The following is a 14,068-nucleotide window of genomic DNA, read 5'->3' as shown; positions in this document are numbered from 1 at the left end:
CCGCAGGGGATGGTTGGTTAAGACCTTTATGGCATGAGCCTGGAAGTAAGGTCGAAGCTTCCGGGACGCCATCAACAGGCAGAAAGTCAGCTTTTTGATCAATGGGTATCGAGACTCGGCGTCTAGTAGCCGCTTGCTCACATAGTATACCGGGAGTTGCGTCCTTTCTTCTACCCGCACCAGCGCGGCGCTGATTGCATGCTCGGTCACGGCCAGGTATAGATATAGTGGCTCTCCTTCTACTGGTTTCGCCAGGATAGGGGCTTTGGCCAGGTGCTCTTTCAGGTTCCGAAAGGCCTCCTCGCACTCGGGCGACCACTCGAAATGCTGGCTTCCCCGAAGGACGTTAAAGATAGGGACACACTTATCCGTGGCCTTAGAAACGAAACGGCTCAGGGCGGCCACTCGCCCCGTCAGGCTTTGTACATCCTTGTGCTTCCGGGGAGAGGCCATGTTGATCAATGCCTTGATCTTGTCTGGGTTGGCTTCTATTCCCCGGAAGCTCACTATGAATCCCAGGAATTTCCCGGAGGCCACGCCAAAAGTGCACTTCTTAGGGTTCAGCTTCATCCCGTACCTCCGGATAACTGCGAAAGCCTCTGCCAAGTCGTCCGAATGGTTTCGGGACGTCTTAGACTTGACCAGCATATCATCGATGTATACTTCCATGTTTCGCCCTAGCTGGGCCCGAAACATCCGATTGACGAGCCTTTGGTACGTTGCTCCGGCATTCTTGAGTCCGAAAGGCATGACTATGTAGCAATAGAGGCCCTTGTCGGTTTGGAAACTGGTATGCTCCTGATCTGCCACATGCATAGAGATCTGATTGTAGCCGGAGTAAGCATCCATGAAGCTCAAGATCTCGTATCCAGACGTGGCATCCACCATTTGGTCGATTCGGGGGAGCGGGAAACAGTCTTTCGGACATGCTTTGTTGAGGTCCGTGAAGTCAATGCATGTTCTCCAGGTCCCGTTAGGTTTCGGCACCAAGACGGGATTGGCCAACCACACGGGGTACACAGCCTCGCGTATGAAGTTGATGGAAGACAACTTCTCCACCTCCAGCTTGAGGGCCTCGGCCCTCTCCGTCCCCAAAGGTCTGCGTTTCTGGCGGACCGGGGTTGCGTTTGGGTCAATACTTAACACGTGGCAGATGATATTGCGGTCGAACCTGGTCATATCGGAGTGGGACGAGGCCAGAAGGTCCTGGTTTTCCTGGACTTGGGCGATGATGGCAGCCCGAATGTCTGCCGGCAGACTCTTCCCTACTTGGATGATCCTGGCCGGATCGGTTTCGCTGATGCACACCTCTTCTATTTCGTCCATTGGTTTTAGGACGCGATCGTCCCCTATCCGCGGGTCCAGATCATCCTCTTCCTGGACCGCTCGCTCAGCAGGAGGGAGGGGATCTTGTTCGACGGGCTCCTCCCGGACCATGTATATGGGCCGGGCAGAGACATGATAACTCTTCCGGGCGCTCTTTTGGTCTCCCCGGACAGTTCCTACCCCTCCGTTGTCGCATGGGAACTTCATGCAAAGATGGCGGATGGAGGTGATGGCCCCGAACTCGACCAGCGCAGGCCGGCCAAAGATGACGTTGTAAGCGGTGGGGAAATCCACCACAACAAAGGTGCAGAATTTGAACGAGTGTTGCAATTCACTCCCCAACGTAACCGGCAGCTGGATCTTTCCCATGGGGAGAAGCGCATCTCCGTTGAAGCCGTAGATTTTGGTCGGGCAGGATGCCAAATCCGGTTCTGTTAGGCCAATGGCGGTGAAGGCGGGTTTGAACAACAAGTTGATAGAGCTTCCGTCATCCACCAACACGCGAGACACCAATTTATTGGCGATTTGCGCATCTATGACCAGCGGGTCATGGTGCGGAAAATGGACATTGCGGGCGTCGTCCTCCATGAAGGTGATGGGTAGGTTCATCAGTTAGGGCGCTGAGCCGGAGCCTGGACAAGGGCGCAAACTTACTGGTCGTGGTCCAGCTCGCTCAGATAGCGCTTTTGGTCATTCCTTGAAGGTCCTCCCAGGTGAGGTCCGCCCGAGATGGTTGCCACATGCCCGTCAACTCGAGGGGGTGCCGCCCTGGAGGGATAGGGCATTCCGGGGCAGGGAACTTGCGCGGAAAGAGCCCCCTGAGGGGCCTGCGTTGGAGGTCTCTGTGCATACCCTCCCGGGGAGGGGTATGCCCGAGTCGTTACCGGGGTTGTGGATTGCCCGGGGCTTGCTGACATGCCCGGGACTCCCACGGGCATCCTTACCCACTGGTGGAGGTGCCCCAGCTTGATGAGATTTCGATCTCATCCTTGAGCTGCTTACATTCGTCGGTGGTGTGGCCCACGTCTTTGTGATAGGCGCACCTTTTGCTGGTGTCTCTCGGATTCCTTCCCCCCTTAAACATGGGGCTAGGCTTCCGGTAGTGGACTGCCCTTTCTGTCGCCAGGTAGATGTTTTCCCTGGTGTCCACAAGTTCATATATTCTGAATATTGGGGCTCGTAGCCCCTCTTCCCCTTCTTGGCCGGCTCAGGCCGGTTCTGGCCTTTGCCTGATAGCTTCCCCCGGGAGGGATTCACACTGGCCTCGGTCACTCCCGTTTGTGACTGCTGGGCCACGACGGGGGCCATGCTGTGTCCTGCTGGTGCAGCGCCATAACCGGAGAAGTGGGTTGACTGGGCCAAGGCATACCCCGAAGTGGCAGGGCCGTATACCGTAGAGGAGTAGCTGATTCCAGACGCGACGGCCGGTCCCGGGGCAATGGGGGGCGCGGTGTAGGACTGCGCCGGGAATTGTCCCGTAAATCCTGGAATCGTCTGAGAGACGGGATGAGGAGTTGGGGGCCACCCGAAGGCCTAGATCTGAGCTTCCTCCCAGTTGATGAATCCTTGGGCCCTCCTGATGAATTCTTCCAAGGTAGCGGCCTTACTGCGCTGCATGTCATCCCAAAGGGGGGAGCCAGCCCGGATTCCGGACTGCAGTGCCACCAAGCGTTGTCCGTCGTCGACTTTCATCTTGGAGGCTTCTTCTGTAAAGCGCTGGATGTAGGCTCTCAATGTCTCCGCGAGGAGTTGCTTAATATTGGCGAGGGCGTTGATTTGCATATCCATCCTCATGGCGGCCATGAACTGTTTTCGAAATGCTGATTGCAGCCCGGACCAGGATTGGATGGACCCCGGTTTAAGCCTTTTCCACCAATCTTCGGCGGGACCGCCCAAAGTGATCGAGAAGTAGAGGAATTTGTCGTCGTCGCTGACATGGGCCACCGTCATGAGCCGGTTGTACTGGGACAGATGGTCCCTGGGATCGTTATTTCCAGTATAGGCAGTGAGGCTCGGCATCTTGAACCCCTTGGGCAGTACGGCGTCCAGGATGTGCCTCGCGCATGGCTCATTGTCCTCCTCGTCGGAGTCAGTGTCCGCGCCTTCCTGCTTGCGGACCATGCGATCAGTGACCTTTTTTAATGCGGCCATCTGCTCCATGAGCAGCCTGGCCATGATATCCTCCACGGGAATTCTCTCGTTCCTCTTGTCGTTGATGTTGTTCCTGAGGTTGCCGTCTCGGGGGAGTATTTTTTCCTTGCGGGCCTGCTCTTTCCGAGCGTTCAGCCCATCGCGTAAATCTATCCGGGAAAAGTCATCCCCGGAAGTTAGGGCATGACGTCTCTCGTGGCGAGGCCGTTCTCGACGGTTCTTGTTGACCGAGGCACTTGGGTGCAAAGACCTTTCCCGCCCGTTTGGCCCTGGGGCGTGCCGGGGCTGTGCATTACGTGGCCGCGTCCCCTGTGGATCGATCGGGTGGCCTCGTCCTGGGACGGGGTGCACCCTCTCTTTCCTAGGTAGCGGCCGTGAACGTGCCCCGGCTTTCTCGACGGGGGTGGTCTTCTCCCGGGTCTTTCGTCGCTCCCCGCCTGGGCCTCCTGGAGCCAGCTTGGAGAAAGGTTCCGGGGGACGGATCGGGATGGCACCTCTGGGGACCCCGGTTTGCTCTCGGGGAGTGGGTTGCTGCGTTTCTGGAAGTGGGCCAGCTGCGGGGTCGGCTGCCGGACCCTGCGCGGTCATGAGCGCCTGCAGGGCCTGGAGAGACTCTTGCATCCAGCGATGCGCCTCCGCCTGCTCATCGATCCTGGCTTCCTGATCTAGGACTTTCTGCCTTAGTCTGGTCACTTCCAAGTCCTGCTGATCGTCGTGGGGGGTCCTGGGATCCGCAGCTTCGTCATGGTATTCCCCCTCATTTTCCTCGTCATAATACTCCTCCTCGTTTTCCACTTCGTATTCTGTCCCACCCTCGTAGTCCTGCGACTCGTCTTGGTGAGACGTTTGAGGAGGCACGTCCTCGGGCAGGTCCTAAGGAACATGCGGTGAAGGCAGCGGGTCTCCGTTGCCCTGCTCCGGACCGGTAGGGTCGAAGGTGGTGTGTCGTGTGTTCACCATCGTAGTAAAGGCCTGACGTTAGCACTAGCTTCCTTCAGCTCTCAATGAAAGCACCAAACTGTTAACCGAGATTTTCGGCAACTCTATTAATGAGTGATATTTACTGATAATAATAATGAAAACAGAAGATTGACATGGGGTTTTTACGTGGTTGGGGCGTTAACTAGCCTTAGTCCACGAGTCTGTGTTATTAGAGCTTGAAGAAGCTTTTACAATGGAGTTTCTTCTCTATCTCTTGGCAGAGTTTTTCTTTTTCGTGAATCCCCCCCCTTACAATGTTCTGTAGCTTACATTGATAGACGCATGGGGATACCGGGTCTAGGCCAGATCCGACCTAGGCCCATCGGGGAAATGGATACAAGCGACCTTTCTAGTGGAGGCCCAATACACAAAGATACAAAATACATGAAATCCAAACCAGCTAAGGCCCAATAGGTTGACCTTAGAACTACGTCTCGCCCGAAAAAACGGCGCTTTGGGTCTGATCACTTCGAGTCACGAGGCAGATTCAGGAGACAAGACCAGTCAGAGTACTTGGCTGCGCAGTCCTGACACATCGGCATGCAATCCCGAGGTGACCTTTTCTGCAGGTGAAAAGTGGGGACAACACCCACGTGGAGTGAGGCGGCTTCAGGGTCCTGGACGCCTGGCCTCTTCAACCGAGGGGAAGGCGATCTAGGTCTGTTTACCGTTGTCCCGCTTTATTTACCACGGGCCCGGACGGTATCAAGGTCCGGGACCTGGACGCATAGGCCGCGATGGTCCGAACACTATGTACATCGCCCGGATCACCTTCGTGGAGGACGGGCCCGGATGGACATCCCGGACATTCGCCGATGGGCCCCAACATGCCTTTCCGGTCCATACCCTTACCCTTGGATGCTCCATACCACGAGGCCTTGGGCCAGGCCCGCATGCTTTCATGGCCCCTGGCAATGGCCCTGGACGAACGCCCCGAGCCCATGCAGGAAATGGGGATAACAATTATATATATTAACTTTTTTATATATTTTTTTTCAATTTTACTACATTTAAAGTTAATGCATAAATATTTATATAGTATAATATAATATACACAATATCTAGAAAGAAATATAATGTTTCATAGGATGCTAACACATATTCTACTTTAATCTAAAGATATTCCTCCTTAATTAAAATAATATTTACTATTATATTACATTTTTTATTTATTATTAGTTTGTTATATTTTTATTGTTTTGCTTAAAGTTTATTAGCTTGTTGTACATTTAATTATTTTGTTAAAAACTTTATGGTTATGAGATTTATTATGAATCTTTCTTAATTATAATATTTAATTATTAAATTATTAAATTATTTGGCGATAGGTATAAACCGCCAAAACCGCACCGCACCGCACCGCATTTTTGCAGTGCGGTTTATGCAGTTTGAGGTCTATGCGGTGCGGGTTGCGGTTTGGAAAATTATTCAAACCGCATATGTGGTGCGGTCCAAAAAATTAGAGAAAAACCACACCAACCGCACCACGAACACCCCTACAAATGAGAGTGATACATATATAACAGAGCATCGTAAGAAAAATGAAATGAACAAGGGATCTCAATTCTCACCTCAAGACTCTAAGTGATGAAGCTTTTGCTAATTCTTTAATTTCTTCTGATATACTATAAAGTGTCAATTAAAATTAAAGTCTCGTATAATAATATACCAAATCAATAGGTTAAAATAATAAGAGTTTATCATTTTCACTAGTGTGTTACAAATCACATACAATTTATACTCATGCGAGTTAGAGACCTTGAAGAAAATAAAAGATAAATTAAAGGCAAGAAAATAATAACAGATTTGAACTTACCCATGTGTCGATGAGAGCTTCAGAACAACCAGAGAAATGGGAGAGAGACGAAGATGGGGAGAAATAAGGTCAATCCTGATGAAATGAATGCTTGTAGTGACTTCTAAGAGAAAGAGAGATAGCTAAAAGAGAAGAAAGAGAGAACTCTAAGAGAGAGAGAAAATATTTGGGAGAGAAAGAGAGACAGCTGTTTCGTAGAGAAAGTTATCTCATAGCCCTTGCTTAATTACATAGTTCTTCGATTGATCTAGTTTTCATTGATCTTCAGAACAACCAGAGAAATGGGAGAGAGACGAAGATGGGGAGAAATAGAGAGAGAAAGTTTGTAGTGACTTGTGAGAGAAAGAGAGAGAGAGTAGTTCTGAGAGAAAGAGAGATAGTTCTGAAAGATCACAGCCCTTCATTTAATCTAATGGTGAAAAAAAAAGTTTCTACGGGTGCATACATTTTAAAAACTGCACATGAGCAATACCCTATAAATATATATATATATATATCTTCCGCACTTGTCTTTCTATGTAATAACTAAAAGAGAAAAATAAAAAAGGTCAAATGACTTATGCGGTCAAGAAGTTAAAGTTGAATTAAGTAATAAAAAACTAATCCTTTCGCGCTTCATCTAGGAAAGTAACTGTCACAGTTTATTTATCATAGAAAAAAATAGATAAATAAATAAAATTGTAAGAGAAATCTTTGTAATAAATTGAGGTTCAAAACTACAATAGAATCATAATATTTGGAAACAAAAGAGAAAGAGACTTAGAGGGTTGACATGGTGGGTTAGCCTGGAAAAAAAAAGAAGGCAAATAGTGATCCTCTAAAAAAAAAAACTAATGAGCAAAATGTAAAATTGAAAATATAAAATCAAGTAACTAAAATTCTTTATAAAAGTGATAAGTTTTTAGAGGGATAGTAAAAATTTTTAAAAAATGCAAAATGTAGTAATTGTGGTAAATTCACTTGAATATAATATATTTTTATAGAATAATAAGGAAATATATTATTTTTTAGGGGAAAATCAAATATATAACTTTGACTCGTTGAATTAAAATTAACACACAAGTTTTTAATTTAATAAAAAATGATATCCTAAGTTCGTTTGGTCAATTTTTTTTTTTTTTGCAACTTTAATGCCCTAATATATTTAAATTATTTTTATATTAGATAATTATGTTTTTATTATTTAATTTTAAACTTAAACAATTATAAAATTAAATTTAAATGCATTAACTTAATAAAGTTCTCTTTTGGAATTGAGAATCAATAGTTAAGTCTTCAGCAAATTTAAATTAACTAACAACGAGACCAGAATATTATTTTTCATATAATTAATTTTAATTTTTTTGGAAAATTAGAAATAAATAGTCAAATAATATTTCGAAGAAAATCATTGATTGGAATTTGAACAAGCGCTGAGAAACTCCTCAGTCCTCACACGTGGAAAGGCCGAACGTTTGTGCTCAACGGGGGTTGCCATGTCAGCAGAAAAGCCGATAGAACGGCGTCGTAGTGGGCATGTAACTAAGCGGATTGGATTCTGTATGTGATCTTATACGACTCAAATCCATGGACGGAACTTGAGGTTCACAAATAATTTCCTCCCATTCACATCTCTCTTTCTCTCTCTCTCTCTAAAATGACGCTTCTTCATGCTTCGTCCTCACTGTACATCTCGCTTCATAGCTCGAGAACACATTCATGCTTAGGTGAATTTTTTCACATATTATTTATTTGGAAGTTTAATATACTCGTTTTTGAAGCTTGATACACTGAAATGCTTTGTGGGTTTGTTCGTTTTCGTAGGACTACTTTCACATGAGAAACCTCTTTTACCATCAGCTATGATAAGTTGCTCTTTTCAGGCCAAACGACTTGAAAATTCAATATGGGCTTCACGTACTAGCTCCATTTTGAACTCCTTCGTAGCTAAAGCAGCATCTGTTGAAGGTAATCTTTTGTTTCCTCCAACCCCAGTAACTTGATATGGCTATGACATGGGAAATTTTTGTCCATTATATATATCTTGTATATTTAGAATGAGTTCGGTATGAACAATTACGTTCTTAAAATAATTTTGCAGAATTTATTGTAGATATAGCTCAAGTCAGTGAATTTTTGTGTTTATAATAATTTAAAGGGAAACGGTTGAAGTCGAATAAGAAAAGGCAACATACCCTTCCCCAGTTTACAAAAATGTATTTATTATTGATGTACTATTCTTACCAAAATTGTTTGCAAATTATCTTGTATGTTGGTTAAATATAACATTCTTCTTCAATAATGTTCCAAGGAATTGAGTGGACAATTACAATTTGAACCTTAGACCCATTTCCTCTGTTTTCTCATTTGAGGGTACTTTTCATCAATTGTATACTTGGGAGAACTGGCCAACTTATGTTGGCTAAGTTTTATTCATTATTATTATTATTTGCTTGTAGCTGGAGCTTCAGCTGTATCAAATGGAAAAGCTGAAAGTGATGTTTTGACAGCATTGTCTCAAATCATTGACCCAGATTTTGGAACAGATATTGTCTCGTGTGGTTTCGTAAAAGATCTAGACATCAATGAGGATTTGGGAGAGGTCATCTAGAGCCTTGAAATTTTCTATGAGATACATGTAATATATTCTCCTTGCTAAAGTGCTGATGATTTTTTTGGGTCTCAGGTTTCATTTCGGTTAGAGCTTACTACACCAGCATGTCCAATCAAGGACATGGTAAATGACACAGTCATCATTGTTTCATCAAGAACTCACATATGTTTGGAATGGTAGACTTGATTTCTTAGTAAGGATATGTGTGAATATGTTCCATGTTCCCTTTTCTCTATGTTCCATGAAATATCCATGCCCCTCATTCCGAGTGTTGCTTTTGATGAGACCCGTTTTAAACCCATGAAAAAAATTCCAAGGTTGATATGTTATTGATTGTTTTCGTAGATGGACTATGTAGAGTGTTTGTTTTGTCTATCATGTTGAGAGTGTAACAAGATTTATAAATATCATATCAGTTTGAGCAGCAAGCAAATGAAGTGGTGAAAAATCTTACTTGGGTAAAAAATGTAAAAGTGACTATGTCAGCACAGCCAGCTAGACCCATGTATGCCGGGCAACTTCCCCCAGGTTTACAGACAATTTCAAATATTGTGGCAGTTTCAAGTTGCAAGGTAGCTTTTTGTTGCGTGTTCTTTGACTCTGTCAATAATGATAATGTTAGTTGTGGTATATTGTATTTGGGAAAACGTGGGATTGTCCTTTGCTTTACACTATCAATGCCCATGTTTGTTAAAATTTGTTCAGGGAGGTGTGGGGAAATCAACTATTGCAGTTAACTTGGCATACACATTGGCTGGTATGGGTGCCAGAGTAGGACTATTTGATGCTGATGTCTATGGTCCGAGTTTGCCAACTATGGTCTCCCCAGAAAACCGACTTCTAGAAATGGTAATATTTGAATTTCAAACGAGTTTTCTTTCATTTGGAAAATTTTGTAGTTTTGACACGAATAATTTCTTGCAGAACCCAGAGAAGAGAACTATCATTCCTACTGAATACATGGGCGTTAAATTGGTGTCTTTTGGGTTTGCTGGACAAGGTCGTGCAATTATGCGAGGTCCAATGGTATCTGGAGTCATCGACCAACTTCTGACTACAACTGAGTGGTATGGCCTGCTTCCAGGGGACATGGTATCTAGAATGAACAAAAGGAAGAAAATAGAGAAGAGTATATGTTGATGAAAGCTGTAGAAACCAAAGTAGAAACAATAGAATGGCAAAATAATTCTTATGTCAATGCAGTCTATCATGGAAAATAAAATGCATAATAGCCTATGTTAATACGGTCTTATTAGTTATTACAATGTCGAATGATGAGCTTGCTCATCATGCAGGGGAGAATTGGATTATCTTGTCATCGACATGCCCCCGGGAACTGGTGACATTCAGCTTACCTTATGCCAGGTGCCCCCTTTTATTCTTGGTATCCCAGCGTAAATTAATTACAGCCAATAAATTCAACTGTATGATTTTCCATTAGTATGTGATTAATTTGGTGTTGTTCTTATAGTGCTACAAATTAATATGGAAATGACATCCCATTTGGAGAGTAACTATGAAAGGACCTAGTCCGCATATAATCTTTTTGGCATGAAGATTCTTCATCTTAAACTAACTGTGAATTATGTTTTCAGGTAGTCCCGTTAACTGCTGCTGTTATTGTTACCACCCCTCAGAAGCTTGCATTTATTGACGTTGCCAAAGGAGTCAGAATGTTTTCAAAGCTTAAGGTGATCATTGTCCTAAACAGCCTTTTTTAGCTATCGAGATCAACTATATCTTGTCAAAGAAAAATAAGGTTTAACATGTTGATTAACTTATGACAACTGAAATTTGTAGATTATTACTTTCATTTCATCATAGTCTCATAAGCATGCTAAATTCTTCAAATGCCTTGTTTCCTACATCTCATGCTGTGCTTTTTTTAGGTGCCATGTGTTGCTGTAGTTGAGAATATGTGCCACTTTGATGCTGATGGGAAACGCTACTACCCGTTTGGTCGAGGTTCGGGCTCTCAGGTATGCCTATCTTTCAACATTATAGTTTCCCGATGATAGAAAATCCAATAACTAATCTAAATGCAGAAGACTAGAGAACTGTTATTACTGATTTCTCTAACAAGGAATCATCTCAAAATAAATTATTCAACACCTCTCCAGGTTGTACAGCAGTTTGGAATTCCTCATCTGTTTGATCTCCCCATTAGACCAACTGTAAGTTCCATGCAGTTCTTTCACTCATACTCGTGTTATGCCAAATCTCTCTTTTAGCTATAGTTCCTTTCAATTACTTTGCTCTTGAAACTTTATAAAATATTACAGCATTGGATCTAAAATTTTAATATTCCCCCCTAGCTATCTGCATCTGGAGATAGTGGAATTCCTGAAGTTGTAGCTGACCCTATAGGGGAAGTTGCCAGGACATTCCAAGAGCTTGGAGTGTGTGTTGTGCAACAATGTGCCAAGATTCGCCAACAAGGTATCCTATCTCAGCTCTCTATTCTTGGGAAATATGTTTCTTTAAGAACTGATTGGGAGATCTACCTCTTTACAAACATATCCTTACCGAAGCTATAATCTATTTTGGGCCTGCTCTTTGAATTTGTATGAAAAGTATGAAAATGATTTTCAGAAATTTGCGGCAAGTACTTGCAATTCTGTAGAAATAGCGATATTTCTTCTAGAATTCTTAAAACTAAATTGGAGCTTATAAAAGTTTGTAACTTTGCTTACACTGTGCAGTGTTTTCTCTACTTATTTTCCAGACAATGTTGGAATGAAAAGTTTGCTGCATAATTCAGAATTTGCTTCTAAATCAGGCTAGTTATTTTTTTGATATAAGGTCATCTTTTTGTTAATTAGTGTCAACAGCTGTCACCTATGACAAATCTATCAAGGCAATCAGGGTGAAGGTACCAGATTCAGATGAAGAGTTTTTTCTCCATCCTGCAACTGTTAGACGAAATGATCGCTCTGCACAAAGTGTGGTATGTTGAGTTCCTTTTGGATTACTAATTATCCATTTTATAATATTTTCAGATGAATTAAGAAATTTCAAGACTAAAAATACATAATACATGAAAATGGGGTAGTAGCAATCCACTGAACAATGTGCACATGGTGTTCATGAACAACCTTAGTGGATATGACATGTGCTGCTCAAGTCATGCTATGTGAATTGGTTGCAACATGGCAAACTGGTTTTCAGTCACTTTGTCCCAACATAAGAGAAAATTAAAACAAAACTAATTTAGAGGCTTGCAATTTTACTATAGCTTCAGTGAAGTCAATGTTAAAAACTAGAGGTGGAATTCAAAGACACTAGGCATGACTTTAAAAAGAAACTAGTTGTTGGAATAGATTATAAAAGGCAGTGAATTTTACCCCAGACCTTTTGAAAGTGAAAGGTGCAGAGCAGACAAAATGTTACTTTTCATGCATAAAATTTGGCCTTGACTTCAATACTAATATTTTGTGAATCAACTTATGAGTGGCTACTTTTCTTCAAACAGGATGAATGGACAGGAGAGCAAAAATTGCAGTATACTGATGTTCCAGAAGACATTGAACCTGAAGAAATTCGACCAATGGGAAATTATGCTGTGTCAATAACATGGCCAGATGGCTTTAGCCAGGTGAGTTGTGTGTGAATTGAAAATATACTTGCCATTATTTTCCTTTAATGAGATCCTTGACAAGGTTGATTGTTATGCTCTTTTCTTCATCAAAGCGTTAACTTAAGATATTAAACTATTGTTTGGACAATAATACTTAAGAGTGATACAGTATTGTGAATAGATTTATATTTCTTATTATTTTTTAAACGATTGTATATAGTCTATGCCATTCTTAATTTACATTTTTAAACTTTGATTACTGATATAAAAAATAAGACTTAGAATAGTCAAAGTGGAAAAGTAGTTAAATTAGACTTGGGAGTTTAACAATTTAGGCCTATAATAGTGGAGATTGACGTTTGAGTGGACAGTTTGAACTTTGAACTTCAGGTGTAGAATCAGCCAAGGCAAGGCTGGGAATAATGATCAGCTCTGACCCAAGTGACATGCTTTTAAACATGTTTATTTTGCCAATGTCAATTTTGGTTTCCAGCATATGTTTTAATCTTTTTTTTTTTTTTAAAAAAGTCGAATTATTACATCAACTTTGAGTAGAAAAGGTCCAAAGACAAAATTGGCCAAAATCGTGTAGTTAGCTATTATAATGCATATATTTGTTCGTATTTAAGCTTTCTACTAAGTAAAATTTTTCTATGATGTGATGCAGATAGCACCATATGATCAACTACAGACAATTGAGCGATTAGTTGACTTTCCTCAACCAACTGCTGCAAAGGCATGATTATACTTTTCAAAGTTCTATTTGTTTTTTTTCTCAATACATAAATGTGTACATGAGAAAAACTCAAAAGGCTCTTTATTTTTTTTCTTTCTTACAGGTTTAGTAGCTTCAAGAGATTACAATTAATAGAGAATAGAGAAATGATCACTAGTTTGAATGTTCCTTATGGGATACCGTTGTGGTGATTAGAAACCACTGATTTTGATGACTTGTGGCAAGTTCAAACAGAGACGTTGTCTTCTTTATTAATCCAGGAAAAGAAAAAGTTGATCATTCGGAACACAAGTGCCAGTGTGTCATCTCTTGTTAAAAACCAATATATCTTTCTCACTATACATCGCTTTAAGATATTCAGTGTGTATGAGTAAGAGCCATAAATAAGACCACAATAGTGAAAGTCTTATTAAAGATATCCACTATAATTTGACTTTTTTTAAATGCCATTATTAACCATTTTGAATATAAGTCAGCTTCATTGTGAAAATCGAGAAAAATGTCTAAACTTTTCCATAATGAGTCGGACCACATACCCACATTAAATTATGTTTTATTAGAGAAATCAAAAAAACAAAAAGTCAAAAGAAGAACATAAAAGTAAATAAAGGAAGAAGATTACCAAAGAGTACTTAAAATTTCATTTTGTTCCAACAAATCGTCTTTTTGCAACACTTGAAACTTTAATCCGAAACTTTAAAAAATTGCTAACCATTTTCAAGTTCAAAGCAATATCTCGCTTGCAAATAAAGAACGACTCCAGCTATAGCAACCAACGTGTAAATAAAAAAATATCTCTTATTAATTAAGAAAATATATATTAAAATCTCTCATTACTAATTAATAATAATATTATAATTTAAAAAATATGTATTTATTATTGTATGA

The 14,068-nt window shown here is 42.0% G+C and overlaps 1 protein-coding gene across 1 annotated transcript; it reads left to right on the top strand.

The window, feature by feature from the left end:
- The first annotated feature begins 7,824 nt into the window (after positions 1 to 7,824).
- LOC133797001 (fe-S cluster assembly factor HCF101, chloroplastic) lies at positions 7,825 to 13,598 on the top strand. The gene is made up of 16 exons (XM_062234739.1): positions 7,825 to 7,980; positions 8,078 to 8,221; positions 8,713 to 8,855; positions 8,940 to 8,990; positions 9,284 to 9,439; positions 9,573 to 9,716; positions 9,792 to 9,934; positions 10,163 to 10,232; positions 10,463 to 10,558; positions 10,757 to 10,846; positions 10,988 to 11,041; positions 11,183 to 11,306; positions 11,690 to 11,814; positions 12,340 to 12,462; positions 13,112 to 13,180; positions 13,284 to 13,598. Exons 1-16 carry the CDS (start codon positions 7,911 to 7,913, stop codon positions 13,287 to 13,289), a joined length of 1,608 nt encoding a protein of 535 aa, XP_062090723.1. The 5' UTR covers positions 7,825 to 7,910; the 3' UTR covers positions 13,290 to 13,598.
- The last annotated feature ends 470 nt before the right edge of the window (positions 13,599 to 14,068 follow it).

This window comes from Humulus lupulus, chromosome 8 (assembly GCF_963169125.1).
Source record: "Humulus lupulus chromosome 8, drHumLupu1.1, whole genome shotgun sequence".
NCBI lineage: Eukaryota > Viridiplantae > Streptophyta > Magnoliopsida > Rosales > Cannabaceae > Humulus > Humulus lupulus.
Note: the sequence above shows the minus strand (reverse complement) of the source record. Positions and strands in the feature narration are given on the sequence as shown.